At 33.0% G+C, this 17335-nt stretch overlaps 4 protein-coding genes across 6 annotated transcripts in view; 2 read left to right on the top strand and 2 right to left on the bottom strand.

Annotated features, from left to right (window-relative positions):
- Positions 1 to 3154, top strand: part of LOC131847619 (autophagy-related protein 2 homolog A) — a 31948-nt gene extending 28794 nt beyond the window's left edge. For 2 of the 3 annotated variants that reach the window (XM_059197227.1, XM_059197225.1), the window contains exons 35-38: positions 241 to 395; positions 1062 to 1226; positions 1792 to 2002; positions 2653 to 3154. In XM_059197227.1, coding sequence (XP_059053210.1) covers positions 241 to 395; positions 1062 to 1226; positions 1792 to 2002; positions 2653 to 2669 — 548 coding nt within the window. In that variant the 3' untranslated portion in view covers positions 2670 to 3154. The remainder of the gene's footprint in view (positions 1 to 240; positions 396 to 1061; positions 1227 to 1791; positions 2003 to 2652) is intronic. The other variant, XM_059197226.1, reaches the window with a different exon arrangement.
- A 2030-nt stretch (positions 3155 to 5184) lies between these two features.
- LOC131847582 (small ribosomal subunit protein uS5m) lies at positions 5185 to 8912 on the bottom strand. Its single transcript, XM_059197176.1, has 7 exons — positions 8631 to 8912; positions 8236 to 8455; positions 7821 to 7954; positions 6986 to 7080; positions 6632 to 6767; positions 5873 to 6072; positions 5185 to 5587 (listed from the first exon to the last, which is right to left on the bottom strand). Exons 1-7 carry the CDS (start codon positions 8773 to 8775, stop codon positions 5234 to 5236), a joined length of 1284 nt encoding a protein of 427 aa, XP_059053159.1. The 5' UTR covers positions 8776 to 8912; the 3' UTR covers positions 5185 to 5233.
- Positions 8913 to 10004: 1092 nt separating this feature from the next.
- LOC131847703 (zinc finger protein-like 1 homolog) lies at positions 10005 to 12929 on the top strand. Its single transcript, XM_059197338.1, has 6 exons — positions 10005 to 10255; positions 10329 to 10440; positions 10937 to 11130; positions 11585 to 11819; positions 11916 to 12039; positions 12663 to 12929. The coding sequence occupies exons 1-6, from the start codon at positions 10154 to 10156 to the stop codon at positions 12844 to 12846; spliced, it is 951 nt and encodes a 316-aa protein (XP_059053321.1). The 5' UTR covers positions 10005 to 10153; the 3' UTR covers positions 12847 to 12929.
- Positions 12930 to 13659: 730 nt separating this feature from the next.
- On the bottom strand, positions 13660 to 16207 carry LOC131847660 (tubulin--tyrosine ligase-like protein 12). The gene has a single exon (XM_059197280.1). The coding sequence runs from the start codon at positions 15916 to 15918 to the stop codon at positions 14074 to 14076; it is 1845 nt and encodes a 614-aa protein (XP_059053263.1). The 5' UTR covers positions 15919 to 16207; the 3' UTR covers positions 13660 to 14073.
- Between the last annotated feature and the right edge of the window lie 1128 nt (positions 16208 to 17335).

The raw sequence follows: 17335 nt of genomic DNA, 5'->3' as shown, positions 1-17335 counted from the left end.
AAAACTGACATAAATATATTAGAAAAAATCACAAACCAAAATCGTATCTATGTTTCTTTTTCCTTTCCTTTCTTTTTTTATATTCTATTTTATATACACACATAATTTTAATAGCCTCAGATATCGTAACAGTGAAATTAAAAATTAATTACTTTTATTGTACACCCGCTCGTGTGAAGTCGGGACGTCGTATACTGAAGCGACGTAAATATTAAAGTATGGACATTTATACGGGAACAGTGACTGGCATCCGCGACCTGGTGTGGCTGCCGGTGGAGCAGTGGAGGCGCGACGGGCGCCTCGTGCACGGCCTGCGACGCGGCGCGGCCTCCTTCACGGCGCGGACTGCGGTCGCCGCTCTCGACATCACCACGCGCCTGCTGCAGCTCATACAGGTACCTACGGCAGTACATATAAGTACCTGCTGCGGTACATATAAGTACCTGCTGCGGTACATACACGTACCTGCTGCACCTCATACATTCTGAATAGCGTTTTAAATAAATACCCACGAGTTATGGCTGAATAATTATAAAATTCGGTAAATAAGTGACATTGGTCTTCTGCGCCCGCCTAGGGGGTGAAGGTTAGGGCCTCTGGCATTGACTGTCGAGGCAACAACCCACGGGTAACTGAGTTGCCAGCCACTTGGAGCGGAATTCTAAAACTAACGTAAATTCTAAAATATAACCTAAAAAATATATATATATTACAATTAACTTATCCTATCTTAAGTGGTAGTACCATACTTGAGGTATTATTTTAATTTATTTTTTATTTTAGTCGACCTAGTATGGCACTCACATATTAACTACTTAAGCTACTAGGTTCCTTATCGCGCCGTGCCCCCACATTAATGCGAGGGCTCAACCTCAGAGTGGGAGTATTAGCTAATTTCTAACGCAGGGCGTGAGGGAAGGTTGAGAAGATTTCGATAGTGCAACAACGCTATATAAGAATTGCAAAATGCTGGCAACATGAGTAATGTCAATTGATTGTCTCTGAGATCCCAAATAGACTACAGATGACGTTGTCTAATACGTTTACTTTTTTTTAAACAGGCTACAGCAGAGACTGCTTTCGATATGTTAACGCCGGGCCCTACTCTGCAACTACAAGACGCATATAACCGTCGTCAACGGCGCCGACGTAGGCAACAGGATCCATCACGACACCCAGCCGATATACGGGAAGGCGTTGCAACCGCTTATCAGACTGTCAAGGAGGTAATTTAAATTCAGTCATTATATTTTCATAGAAGCTGACTTAATCTTTTAAAAAGTACTTTGGAACCAAAATGGGAGTTCTCCCATCTCATTGAATTAAAATTATATGTATTTCAATATTCAAAACATTCAGTTAGAACAAAATGAATACTGAAATGACATAATGTTTATTTTGATAGATTGCAAAGGATACGGCTAGGGCAAGAAAGCCCATGCAGGCAATTATGCTGACGGTTTTTTTTTGTTTCACTCATTCATACGCAATTGCGCGTGCCTTTATTGTATGAATATGTGATTTATTGATGAAATACAAACGCATCAAGTAGCACGAGTTCATTGGAGTCAAAATAATAAATATATAGTTGATTGAGTAACTAAATAAGAGTTAGTACCGCTCGGACTAACTCTTAAATAGTAAACTATATCAGGAAGGAATAGAAGCGCTAGTCCTTTCTGTACCTCTGATATCCTTCCCTATCTATATATTTCCTACCCCATTCGCACGGCTTACTCTTATTTAGTTACTCATCAGGTTGTTGTGTGTGTTCGTTGCGCGGTGCGGTAGGGGTTCGCGGAGACGGCGGAGACGATGGCTCTGGCGGCGCGCAGCTCGTCGGGCGCGGGCGTGCTGCGGCACCTGCCGGGCTGCGCGGTGGCGCCGCTCGCGCTGGCGGCCGCGGGCGCGGCTGACGTGCTGGGCGGCGTGCGCGCCCACCTCGCGCCGCACCAGCGCAGAGACCTCGCCGACAAGTGGCGCCGCCCCCCACGCGCACGAGGTACCCCACTAATACAAACTTTAATGTACCACTAGTGCCTAGGTTAGGTTAATTACATATATGTTGTCCCAATACGCTAAATTCTCTTTTTAGTCGTAATTGTTTCTAAATTAAGTTAATTGTATGTTGTCCTAATACCCTAAATTCTCTTCTTCTTTAGTCGTACACGCTTCACAGAATGATCGCTTCTTTATTGGTGTACTCTACACAGAGTTAGCGAGGTGCTCGCAACGCTAATCCTAAATCATTTCTATTTTTCTTTTAATTTCCTATAAAGGGGCTAAAACCCAAAGTCTCAACCTGAGCCCTAATAAATAATGAATTAAATTATTTTTATTTTGCGATATAATATATTCATAGTCCGGAACAATTCCAACACTGCCATTTAGTCCCAAGTTAAGCATAGGTTGTGTTATGGATACTAAGCAACTGATGTAAATATGTAAATATTTCTGTAATACATACATAGTATAAATAGAAAACACGCAGAAATACACATAATCATACTTCTGAATTCCACTGTTATTACTTTATTATCCGAGGAATCGAACTAGCGGCCATCGGAAATGAGGCAAACCGCTACTACTAATTTATTATTTATTTTTTGCTATTGCTTCATCACTGTGACTTACTATTTTTTATTGTTTCAGAAGATGGAACCGACTAAACTTCTATCGTTATTTTACGGCGTATGTGCGATGAACTCTCAATCATCTATTTGCTATAACGGTGAAGGTTCTAATAGAAGTGATAGAATATATAAATTACTTTTATAAAAAATACTTTTATACTCGTATCTGAATGCTTTACCATTATTGTTGTGAACAAAAATGAATCTTAATTATCTCGTAATAAATCTTATTAATGAGCTACCACTAATCATCAAGAAGTGTTACAATCCACGCAAAAACTATGTGTCGAATTAAAAAAATATTCCTCTTGTTTAGTTAGCATGTGGTGTAAGGCACTCTTGGAAAGGGCGGCTAAATGTCATAATGGATATTATATAAAATTTTATTGAAAATTATTTAAAGCCACGTAGAACAGTGGTTATATGTGATGTATAGTTATAGAAACAAAGTTACAAACATTACAGCGATAATATTATATATTTAGCAAAAGAATTACAAAATTATTTTGTTATATATGTCAAATATTACAAATTTTTGTATTTATATTACTTACAATATTGTATGTCAATTTTTTATAATTCAATGCTGGTATTAACTTGTATGTTTGTAACTAATTTAATAGTGATATAGTATAGTGTAAAAAATGTTTTTCGGTTAGTGTATTCACTATAATAGTGTTTTTTTCCTGGCACGTAAGTTGTGATCCAGCGATTTCAGTCCGTGTGCACATGGTTGTTCTTTTCTTAGAATGAAAATTCTTATCTTTTATTTATCTCACACATTACGAACATTTATATATTTTATGTTTACTTCATTGCGTTTTAAGGTAATATTCTCCTTCGTAGTAGATTCTAATCAGTTTCAGACCTGAGTATTTTTTATTAATTACAGTTTGGTTATCTAAAACTATCGCCCAGGCATACGTGTGATTACTATATCACCTAATCGTTTGAAAATCTCTTTTTGACTGGTTTGGGAACACATCACTCAGGTCTAAAAGGAATATATATTTATACACATAACGACGACATAAGCATATTATTATATATAATACAATGCATGCTACAATATCTACTATATACAGCCACTATGTTGTCTGTACGGGTTTTACCGTTGATCACAACTTACGTTACACGGAACATGTTACTGTCATCGTAAATATGAACAAATAAGAGTCAGAAGAAAGCCAATTACAATAAGAATGGTAACGTCGCCTATTAATTGTAGAACCTGGTATTTTACAATGATATGCCTAAATATTATATTACTAAAGGTATACATATAATTAGTAAAAATCACGGGATCTTACCACGTTTTATATTTATTTGCTGAGTTCCCGATATTTCGGCAGTGTTTCAACCACCATGATGAAACTGACAGTTTACCCGTGTACCCGTGATTTTTACTAATTGTACGTATAAATAATGACCGCGTTAAGTTTAAAACAGTATATAAAGGTATACAGTTTTAAATTCTAACCGTGGAGAGTCGTTAAAGGCTAAAGATAAAAACCTATGACCAACTTTAGAATTCATATGAAAAGCCATAGAAGTCATTTTTATATTTTTAGACATGAAATCCAGCAATAAAAACTACTGTACAACTTGTCTATACTTCAACAATAATACTCAAATTCTATGGAGGCTTGCATTGTATAGTTTAATTTCTTTATTGTATACGATGACAGTAACGCCACGCAGGCTAAAATGCTTTCCAACACAAGACTGTGGTGCTTAATTTAAATAGCAGTCTGGCATTTTAGAGCATTTAGTGGCTTATTAAGTCTGTAATAATGATGTAAATATTTTTAAATTTTGGTATGACTCGGGTGCCATGACATGAATGTAAAAATTATTGAAATATATTTTTCCTTTTCTATTATACCAAATAATGACTTGTTTGAAGGTAGTAAGAGAGTTGTGGTAATTATATGTTTTATTTCTATAATAACTGACAGTAAGGTTATTTTGTTTACGTGAAATACATTTTATTCTGTGTGTTTTATTTTCAAATATTACTAGATTAGTAAGAAACTATTCCATTATTTGTGTCTTTCCTGGAACTGGAGTAAGAAAATTAGTCCTTTTTGATATTTGAATCAATAACTATTAATAAATCATTCAAACTCAATGTTTTACTTTATTCTACATAAAAACCTGTCTCGGTTAAAGTGATAAGTCAAATCAATTAATTTTAAATTTGTACCCGTAATCCCTGATGAGTTCGCCACAATACCTTAACCTATCTTTATACCCTTCTCAGTTTTCTGTGGTGACCAGCAACCATATATTGTAACAATTAATGCAGGCAGGTGCACCAATCTATACTCACATATTAAAAAAAAGTTTAATGGATAATTAAGCCTCATCAACATAAATTGGGCCTCTTACAATTATCGCAATTAAAACTACTTTCTCTTTAACCCTATCTAAAGAGAAGGGTGGCTTTTGTTTTCATGGGTAGACATTTTTTACGCCAAGGTATTATAAGAGACTAATTAAATATAAAACTAGAAACAACCTACCTAGAGCCATATAGAATAAAACTGTGTAATTTCTATAATGTTTATTTACAACTACGCTATTCTAAATAATTACAATTATGCATCTTGTGTTTTTTCTTCAGGATACTTATCAGTTAGAAAACTCTTAATTTCACCATATTCCATTTTGAGATTTAGTCGAATTTTCTCGTGGTTTCTATACCTTTCATATTTCTTCAGGTAAATGTCATAATGTGGCATAGTCTCGTAGAAACGAGGGAATTTCTTTTTCCTTAGTATGACTTTGTCATTCATTACATATTGATTAAAGTCTAATGTTTCTGTTTGTGGTATCTGTTCCTTGGTTCTCACCTCACTTGGGCTGGCAACCACTTTTGGGTAACGTTCATTCTCTGCTCTATACTCTACTAGATGAAGCTTTTTCTCTTCAGCCAGCTGTTGATGCGTTCTCTGTAAAAGTATTATTATACATACTTATTTAAACTACTATTATAAATGTAAAAGTTTATCAGTCTATTTATTATCTACTATCTTACGTCTGAATAGACCTTCTTAATGAAATTTTAAGGTTAACTTATTGTGTAATTTAATTTAAATTCCATGCGTAACCAGATAAGCACTAGTATATTATATTTGCGTCTTTTTTCTTTTTCATCATCATGCAACCACATAACCTATACTCAATCCCACAAAGTAGGTCTCTTTTTTTTAATATAAAAATAAGGTGTCACTTACCTGTTGTAACAATCCAATGAAAAAAGCCTTTACAATATGTTGTAGATTGTTCGATCCCTCAACTTTAGCCCTCAAGTCCTTAATACCAATAGCTCGACATATTTCTCTAATAGCTCTATGACAGTTCAAACCATATCCTTCATTTTTCATTTGTACGAATATCTTTGTTCTCCCAAATGCAGTATAGAAATCATGGAAAACTAAAACAGAAACAAGTTATGTAAGGTTAGGTATAAAGGTTGCAGAAAGCTAAAGCCAGGCAGAATACACATAAAACAATCATTTTCACCGATCAATTGGAAATCTGAATATTCAATATATTGAACTTTCTTACTAAATTGATCAGGTAAAGGTGCACCTCATAAAGAAGCTAATAAATTATTATTATTTGTTAGTAATTAAGGACAAACTTAATCTATTTCGGTAGCAAAACCGATAAAAATATTTTTTAATATATTAATTCCTTTAGTATAAATTACTTTGAATACAATAATGCCTACTCGCACATACTAAGAATGACAAAATTACTTCTGACGCAATTTTGGCCCCTTAGATTGTTCTGGATGTTTTTTGCATAATCAGCACCTTTTGAAAATGGCCGTCTGGTTAAACTAAATTAACTACTCAATGAAATATATGTATATGGTTTATAGGTAAACTTGTAACTTCTGACTTTGGAAAGCTATTCAGTTTTATGTATGAATGCTGTGCAATCTGGCCCAATCAGAATTTATGTTGTGTTTAGAGCAGAATTATTACCTGTATTGCCATTATAGATTTCAAAATGCATTAATTTTTGTCCAGCTCTGTTCTTGGCTTTTCTTAATGCGGCAGGTGCTTCTTTAGCTCTTCCAAATCCAAAACCAGCAAGACCTTGCCCATTCCCAGTGACTACCTAAAATGTTACATTTTAATATAAAGGACACAGGATTAGTCGTAATGGTTTTTTTTTTATATTGCAATGCTCAATTATTACTCTACATATATTTATTGTACTCTTATATGTTTACTCACAATATGAAATCAATTAACTATATAAAATACATCCTAACAATTTAAAATATGTTCCATATGTCTTCTATCTATCTAGTTGGTATATAATGAGAACCTTACCATGGCCTGATAGTTTCTAGTACGGCCCAAACTTCCCTTCATGATTAGCAGAGACCTGAGCTGTAGAACTTTTGTATCAAACCCAGTAAATTCATCTGCAATACAAAAATGTCACAGTATTAAAGAATGATAAAAACATATTTATTCTGCTTCATTTTATTTTCTTCATTACTCAATTTTATTATGGGAGCAACTGTCACCTATATACATAAACAAGACCATAAATATGATTTCATCATTCATTCCAGGGGCCTAAAGTGTCATGCTTGCTACCTTGCTACCTTGTAATTTTCTTGGCATAATCCATTATCTGTAACACAATTTATGAAGCATGCTACTTTGCAGTTGAAATACATGGTGACAGAAGTGCCTGAATTTGTATATTTTCATCTATCTGATGAGTTTATAATAATAATAACCCAAGACAATTCACACATCTCCATCTAGTCCCAAGTTATGCAAGGCTTGTGTTATGTGTTTTAGACAACTAATAGTACTACTTTAATACATTATTTTTGTAAATACATACATAATAACATAGACCAATAAAAACATACTATAAATAAACTATAAACATTGGTACTATCATCTTTGGATAGCACAAATATTTCTATTCGAGAGTATATTTTTATCCAACCCATGACCATCAGAAGTAAAACAATGTGGTAAACTGTTAGATCACCAAGGATATTGAGGGTTTACTAACTACTTATCTAAAAATTACCATGTTGTATATAATTAGTAATGTATTCATGTGTTATAAATATTTTTTTTTATAATTCATTGATTTTAATTCCAAGTAAGATATTTTTTATGTCTTTGAGCACAATGTTACCTTCTCCCACTGGATCTGGAGGTCCAATACTACGGCCTGGCATTCGTGATCCAGACCATCCTCTTTCAATAGGACTAAGCTTCAAACGTCGAAACTTGGTCATAGAGTCTCTAAGCTTAATTAGTTTCTCAATCCTAAAAAATAACATGTATTGAATACTACCAGCTGCACATTATTGTGTATATTGCATGCTGGATTTATCTCTGTAGAAAATCTTAAATTACTTATTTAGTAATCATAAAGATATGAATTGAATTTTAAATACAATTTTTCTAAAATATCTCTATTATTTGATATCCTTAATTGTTATTGTTACATATCATTTTAGTAATTGTAATTATAACCATCTATTATTATTAAAACCAATTTACAAAGTGAATACACAAAATATTTTCTGAAGAATACAGGATCTAACCTTTCTGGATCATCAGGTAGTCTTTGCTGCTTCAGTAATTCTCTACCTCTGATAACAGGTGCTGACAGGCCTGGCCATAACATATTAATTTTTCCCACACCAATAATCTGACCTCTGTTCAGATCGCGTATTCTAATACGCCCAGCACCTTTACCACGACCTTTTTTCGCACCTGCATTACTTACTGAGGTCACCGATTTCCATAACTTATCTGCTGGTACTATAAAGGGAAAGAATATGAAAATATTATGTGCCGGCTATCAAGTTAATAAATAATACATTAGTCACAAATAGAACCATGAATTTTTTACATTCAATTTTCAAAAAAAGGAAAGGAGTATAATTATTGCAATGAGTAAATTCCGATTATACTAAAAAAATAGGTTAATACTTACATTTATTGAAAAAATTAACAGAAACCACTGGAGTAGTGCTCAATAACTTTAGGTTATATGGTACAGGTTGAATAGGAATTTGCTTAACTAGCAAGGACAAGGGTTTATATCCTATATTTCTTATAGCTAACAGTTTCGAAGCCATCGTTTTGAAACGAATATTTTATTCTTCTGGACTATCAAAAATAAACATTCAAACCAATTAAATAAATAAATTTATTCTTCTAATTTATAATAACATTCTTATACTATTTGAACTGTTTCACTCAATGTCTGCTTCTCAAGTCAAAGTTGTCAAAATTCTAATGTCATTGTTAACTTGTTAAAATATGGCATTTCTTCAAAAATTACCGTACATTGTATAGTCCAGTAAAATTTCAATTTTAGCGCATATATAAAAAAAAGTCCGAAAATACATGAATAATATTATTTAAAAATAAAGTTTGATTTGAGTTGACGAGAAAAGGATGAAAAAATTTAAAAAAAGGGTTGAAAAATGTTTTTGTATTCAAAATAACTCGTTAACAGTAAAAAATATGAAAAAATGTTTTAAGTAAATGTTGTAGAGAATGAAAATCTACACAAACTAGGTAGTTTTCATTTTTCATTATCGGCTGTTGTTTAGCCACAAAAATTAAAAACTAATGGCTCGTCAATTGAAAAATTAGTAAAAATTAAGTAAAAGCAAAATCCTTGTATAACGCAGCTCGCCCATTACACAGATATTACACATGTTTCCCCTTTTACAGATCGTTCTGAAAAATATATTTTAATAATACGGTAACTACATCATTCACAAAATTTTAATAATGCACCCTTTTATCATTATCATTACATAGTATAAAATAAAGTCGCTGTCGCTGTCTGTCCGTCCTTACGTATGCAGATTTAAGCATTTAAATCTTTGAATCTGCGCAACGAATTTTGAAGCGGTTTTTAATAGATAGAGTGATTCATGAGGAAGGTTTATATATATATGATACATGTACACCCATGCGAAGCCGGGGCGAATAGCTAGTTATAGCTAAAACTCTAACATTCCACCTTTGGTTCGCCCTATGTTTTTATATCTTTTACAACAAATAATAATCGTACAATAATATTTTTGTGCGTAATAACAAATAGATTATAATTATCTTATTTAAATTTAAATTAATACATTGTTATAATATTCTGGTAGTTTGATGTTAACGCCTGTTATCTCCAATTTTGTCTGAAAATAATGGATGCCTATACCATAATTTTGATAGATTGTTTTCTTCTAGTTCTTCTATGGCAATCGGTCGTTTTTTTATACATTGGATTGACTAATACCAAAGTTAATGTCAGGCATGCCAGGATGACATTGATAGACTTGACACTTGCAGTGCTCTGCTCTCTTCTTATTCATTGTCATTTACGTGGCCGACGTTTATTTAGTTGTATTTCTTGTTTGTCTTGAAATTCAATTCATAATATTCGATTCAAATAATGTTACATAGTTTTATATGATTAAGAGAGGTACTGTAGTATAAAAGTACAAAATGGGTCTTTGCAAATGCCCAAAACGGAGAGTAACTAATCAATTTTGTTTTGAACATGGAGTCAATGTTTGTGAATATTGTATGGTTACGAACCACCCAAAAGTAAGTCAATAACTCTTAAGTTATAGATGGTAACATATTGTAACGGAATTATAAAGTTTTCTCTCAATTCTAGTGTATCGTCCAATCTTATTTACAATGGTTGCGAGACAGTGATTACAATCCTATTTGTGAAATCTGCACGAAGAATCTAAGTGAAGGAGAGTGTATTCGGCTCACTTGTTATCGTAAGTATGGTTTATGTAACAAATGTGTTTAGTGTGTTTGTTTTCATCAGTTTTATACAGCATGAACAAGAATGTCATAAGTATTTTATTTGGGAGAAAATTTAATGCTGTCAATGCGGCAGGCTTTTATAACAGAAAAGGTGACTAGTGCAGAAGGCACTCCAAAGGAAGTTCTCCGTTTCCAGAGTAGCCGCATGCACATTAGAAACTACCATATTATTACTCTGAAAACAGATTCATTTAATAATTTTTATATTCACTTATTCTATTAAGTACCACCTGAATTACTGTTCACACCAAAGGTTGCTAGTAGAGAATATGTATATTAGTATTTTGTCTTCTAACACCATGTAATATGATATATGTATGGTCAAATTAATTTATATAAATCAATAAACTTCTTCAAATTAAAACCTGTTGTTACTGAATGTAATATTTTCTTACAGAAACATTGTTGTAATAAGAAATCTAAGTCTGATCATTTCTTCTTCCCCAGATGTTTTTCATTGGGCATGTGCAGAGTCTCGTTACCGTGCCTTACCAGAAACAACAGCCCCTGCAGGTTACCAGTGCCCTTCTTGTGCCACACCTGTATTCCCACCCTCCAACCTTGTATCACCGGTTGCAGATGTGTTGAGAGAAAAACTAGCTGGAGTCAATTGGGCTCGTGCTGGTCTTGGGTTACCATTGGTATGTATTACATTTTATGTTATTTTAATTCAATAAAGTAATTATTAAAGTAGATATTGAATATCATTACATTCCTACCACTGTTTTCTGTTGTATTTAGACCAACCATTATAATGTCACATATTTAGCATACATTGGTTTTATCACACTTGTTCAAGAAAAATAATGTTAATTGAAGGTTTATATCATATTTATAATAAATAGCTATGACATATGTTGTAGATGTCTATAGTGTGGTTCATGTATATAGGTAATAGTTACCATTTTACATCATGTAGGGTTCCCTTCCTATTACATTAAATAGAAACTAAAAGAAATTATTATAAAAAAAATGTATATAAGTGTATCAAATTAAGTTAATATTAAACTAAACTTACTAACAAAACTAAATAATCCTTCAAATAGAAAATTCTTAAAATGTTTCCCAATCTTGTATTTACTATTTGATTTTCAGTTGTCTGAGGACCAAGATTTAAAAGGTGCAGCAGGGCGACGTAGCTTGTCTCCAGATCAAGGTCAATATTATTCAAGTACAGTAGACAGTCAAAGAGGGACGCCAGTAGGGGCTAGTGATGATGAGTCCACTAGTCGAGCAGCTAATGGCACACCACATTCCATTGTTCAAATGCCTGATGATTCCATCAATATCTATGACAACACATCACTAAAGAGGACTGATAGCTTACAAGGTACATATATCTACAATGTGTGTGTCTAACAGTGTGGTACTTTTAATAAATCCATAATAAGAGAGTGTAATTAATAAAATAAAAATTGTCTTCCAGGAGGACAGGCTTCACGAAAATCTTCAAAATTATTAGAAAATTCGAAACAAATAGCAAACTTTGATCATGATGAAAACAAGTATAAACAAAAATCTACATTTGCATGGATCAGCCGTTGGTGGAAGTAAGTGATTAGATTATTACAAATTTGTGAAATTAATATTGATGTATTAGTCTGCAAGCGTACCTTATCAACTGTCAAGCAGCTTGCTTTGCTGTTTGGTTAAAGAGTGAGACAAGGCAGTGAAATTACTAAATAAGAGGAATAACATTTTAGCCTTACTGAATGGCCACACATGAAAGAGTGTAGCATACATCACAAGATAACATGATGTATCTAATGCTGTTATTTATGTATATAGGTGATGGTTCTTCTTACTGTCTGGTGAGCCATCAGCCTCTATACCAATCCAATTACATTAAAAAAATCCTATTGTAATAGTGGTAACATTCCTAATAAATATTGTATTTTTGTTTTTAATGGAGTCCTGCACCATTAAAAACAAAAACACATGGTTACCCATGAGTTTATTGAACTCCAATCGGCACATTTCATTGCATTGCTAAACCAATAGCATAATAAACAAAAAGCAATCAGGTCGAGAGTATCATGATTAAGGCAATCTAATTGCTGGTCTGTGGTCGCACTTTTTTTACCTGAGATCACCAAAGCTTTTATTTACCTTTTTTAAATTATTTGGTAATTGATAGTATTTGTAAATATTAATTTTGTTAACATTGTTTCAGAAACACACTTCCTTCATCACGTGTGAGAAGAGCGGGTGGAATCTACCGGCGCTATTGGATTTTACTATTTGCAGTAATAGCCATTGTAGTGATCCTATTGTTGCTCAGTCATAGGGAAGTCAGTGAAGAAAACCCATTTGGATATATTCAGGATGACGATCGAATGATATTGCAGAAAAACTAATGTATGTAATAATCTTAATAACAATATTTATAAAATGAAGCAATTTGTAAAGTGATAATGTAAAGCTATTACATGTACTATAAATGAATATATTAATTTAAAATTTCTTTAAATCTTATTAATAATATATTCCTAGTCTTTTGAAACACAATCACTTCATATTACATATTATTGTACAACTACTAAAGATTCAGCAACGCTAAGTAGGCACATTTCAGATGTGGCGTATTTGTTTAATTTAATTAATGGATTTATATTATTTTGTTTAACTTCGCTCCCCTTAATATGCGTGAAACAAAAAATATTCAGTTTGGAAATCTGACTACCGCTACTGAAAGCATTACGACTTTCTCAATCAGTAATCAAATTCAGACTGTTATTGAACCTACACCCATATTGCAATATTGATTAAATAATGGTCGATATATAAATCTATTAAGTAATTAAACAAATTCGCCACACTAGAAATGTAATTTATATTCTATAACACACCTATCTATGGTGTGTAATAGTATTTGATATTGTTGTGATTTGATAATCGGTCGAAAACAGAATAGAAGCTGAATATTCGTAACATCTCTACTACATATTACCTGAGAGTCTTCTTCAGCCTCTATGTTCACAATAATCTCAAAACTACTAATGGGATTTTCATGCAGTTTTAATTTATCAACAGCCTTTTTAGGGAATGTTTGTGAAAATTGAAGGAATGTCTAAAATATGATGATAATTATTAGGAACAATCAAGACTAGGATTATCATGCAAAATCATAGTATGGTGGAAATGTCTTAAGTTTACAAAAAAAGGCACAATGGGATATGTCGATATTTTAATGATTGTTATACCCGTTTTATCTTATAAATAATGTTTACATATATGTTAGGTACTTGAAAGTCCCTCGATACAGTAGTACACAATAGTAATATTATAAAAAATGTTAGTTGCTTTAAGCATTTCATAAATATTATATTAATAGTCCTTATAATTTAAAGTAATACATTACAAGTTATTGTAAAGTATAAACTACAAGCTAAGACTGGTCACCAGTATATAAAGAGACTTGTCCAACTTATATATCAAATATTTTTAATAATACTTCTTTGGATAAAAATTGGATTTCCAAAAATCCTAGTACAATAATAAGACAGTCTTAACATGATTACAGTCTTAATCAAATTGTGACATAAATATTGATTATATTAATGATTACTGTGGTTACCTACATTTTACAAGATCTTTGTACATGAACCAACATCTCTATTCAAAAATAACACAGAGAAAATATCATTATAGAAATCAGGATAGTATTCACAGGCACGCTGACAATCAGGCATCCAATTAATTTCTAATAACTTTGGTTGTATAGTGGTATCACCATTTTTTTTGTTCCAACTTAACATTAAATCTGCTGCATATAAAGCTCTAGATTGAGGACTCTTAGCAATACCACAAGGTGGTTCTTTACTAGTGGCTGCTATGAATAACTGTGAAAACATTTCAGTGATTGATTTTTCAACTTCAGACCAATTATAATTGGCATACTGTCTGGCCCATGCCTCCTTAAATTCATCACAAAGCACTCTATACAATGGTACTCCATCTAAATAATTCATTACAGTGAAATGTTGTTCAAAATCCTCCAGATTATCTAAACCAAATGGTTTATTTGAAAATCTAAGGAAGAAATTATTATAAATATAAACTTCAGTAGGATTAACACCCTTCAATAATATAACATATCGTATATCAAACTTTACCAGACCAACATCTGGTCTATCAAAAAGAACAGGGTCCTCTATGTACTTTTGTGCAATTTTAGGTCCACTAGCCGGCAAACGGCACATGAATTGTAAATCATCTGTGATATAGGTGTCTAAACTTCGAGCAAGATTATAAGGCTTGCAAATCCAAAGGTTGTCCAACCCAGCCTTTTTCCTTTGTACATAATATGATACAAGTTTACAAAGTTCAGTCTTTAAATTAAATGTTATTGGAAGCCAAGCAGGATTAGATTCAAAGGGATCATTTGGATTTTTACAGTCACTTGAACATCTTCTGGCCACAATTGGCAACAAGTCTTTGACAGTTATAATATATTCATAAGGAAATTGGTTAATGAATGTATTTGGTGAATTGATACTAAGGTCATTGAAGGTTTTATAGTGCTCTGTATACCACATAATGTCAGCTTGATTTTCATTGTAAACTATTTCGAAATGTGGTGATGTTAAATGATCATTTATAAAACTGTATTGAGAGAACACTTTTAGCCTATTAGGAATATTTTGCCTAATGTCCAATATTTCCAAATCAGGTAAATCTTCATATACATGACCTTCTAGGAAATAATCTGACTCTGGTTCTTGCTGAGTAAAGTCTTCATCAAAATAGTCATAATGTTTCCATGGTATAAGCATTGCATCTCTTTGTCGGTAATGGGGATAATTTCCTTCAACAAAATTCCTTGTGATGGCATCACCCTCTTTTACATCTCGAATTGGAAAGATGATTGTATATGTCACTTGTGTGGGCACATAAATAAAAGGTACGGTTCTGAAGTTTGGGTTATCAGAATGTGTTATTCCACAGCCCAGTTCATCTAATACATACCACACTGGCACCCTTTGCTCAGGAGAAAACTGATCACCAATAACAGCATAAGTATGTGCATATCTCCACAGTCCACGAGATACCTTATCAATTTTTTCTTCAATACTCCCACTAACCACTTTCATGAGAGCGCACATTCTATCCAACAAAGCCGGTATGCTCCTTAGGTTATTTTTAATGCGGTTTGCTTTAAACGTCCAAGCATGATCTATTAAATATATATGATTGGGATCTGAACGTTTAATGTCACATATTGGCACTACGCTCCAAAAAGGATCATAGGGCATAAAATCAGAATCTTCATAATCTAATTCTAATAATTGAAAAGTCAAACCGCAATCAAAGATATTATCAGTAATCTTTTTCGACAACGTTTCCCAAAAATGTTCAGGAACATTGGATAGCATTAATTGAGGCAAATGTGCCCTCAAAAAGTAACTGTATGCAGATATCCCATCCATTTTTTCTATTAAAAGCACTACTAAGTCATATCAAATCAATCCAAAATGACAATACTAATTGAATGGATGGATCACAAACTGAAATTTAAAATCGATGCAAACAGTGTTGTCAGATTACTGCCTGGTATTTCCCCTAAATTTTGCAATAACAGTGTTGCCAACGAAATTTGGACAAGTTCACACTCCACACAAAAACCAACAATATTTTGAACGTCTGTCACTAATAGAATCTCTAAACAGTTTCTTCTTTCTTGTTTATTAATTTAAAAAGTATTATTTCAACATTGAATAATAATATGTGTATAATTTTATTGTAAAATCTATTTAGGTATTCCGAAAAGTTGAGTCATTTTAAGGAATATAAAAAATATATATAGAGGTAGCTACCTAAATTGTAAAAATAAATGCCCGTTTCATAACTGTTCTTACTCAATTTAGCCTGCAAACTTTTGACAAACCCGCTCTCATTTATTTCGACCTATTCTAATGTTGTTGGCCGTAACTAGTCTTTACTTGACTCCTTTAAGCTTGACCGGGCCCAGAACCACCAGCAATACCCAATTTTAATTCCTCTGTTTTCCATTAAAACTTGTTCCCCAAATTTAGGGAGATAACCACAATTTGACAGTCCTAGAATGACAAAAAATAGAAAACCACAGATCAAAAAAGAGATCTGTTAAGGAAACAGTTGCCAGTGTAGTAACAATAACCAATATTAATTTTTCCAATTACTTTTCCTCTCGCCTCTGTTGCCCATATCTCCTTAAATGGGGGATACGCACTTATAAACGTGCGGGAGTACTTATAAGTGCTGTACTTAGAGGGTGAGGAGATTTCTCTCTCAGTCTTCGGACAATATACCGGAACAAAGAGGCTCGCCCCGAGATTCCAACCTGCACCCAAAATGTAAAAGACCCAAGTCCGTCAGATACAGTCCTATATTATTTTTAATGGCAAGTTTAGTATTCTACTCCTTACCAGAGGGCTCCACATTCCATACGTAAATTATTTTGCCATACGACTTTAATCCTTACATATTTGCAATAAGTCTTAAAATAAGCGAAGTTTACCTCGGGGGGATCAATCATAACACTAATATCACTTACGAATCTACACACCACCACACTCTTGCGTAGTATATTCTTTGCTACACACACACTTTTAAATACTACATTGTCTACGATTTTTTAAATGGGCGATAATGGCATGGTACACGCGCAAATTACGCTGGTGAGGTACCAATAGAGATTGATATGATCATGAGGTCGAACACTTAGTCCATTATGACATATTTATCAGAAAATATATGCATTATTAATTTTATTGCTGTATTTCTGGGCGCAAAAAATATTTGTATAACAAACATATACTATGTTCGATTCGATTGTATCGATCGTAGGAAGGAAGCAGATTATCA

This window comes from Achroia grisella, unplaced genomic scaffold, assembly GCF_030625045.1.
Source record: "Achroia grisella isolate CSIRO2021 unplaced genomic scaffold, CSIRO_AGI_Agris_v1 utg540, whole genome shotgun sequence".
Lineage (NCBI taxonomy): Eukaryota > Metazoa > Arthropoda > Insecta > Lepidoptera > Pyralidae > Achroia > Achroia grisella.
This window is presented reverse-complemented; position numbering and strand designations above follow the sequence as displayed.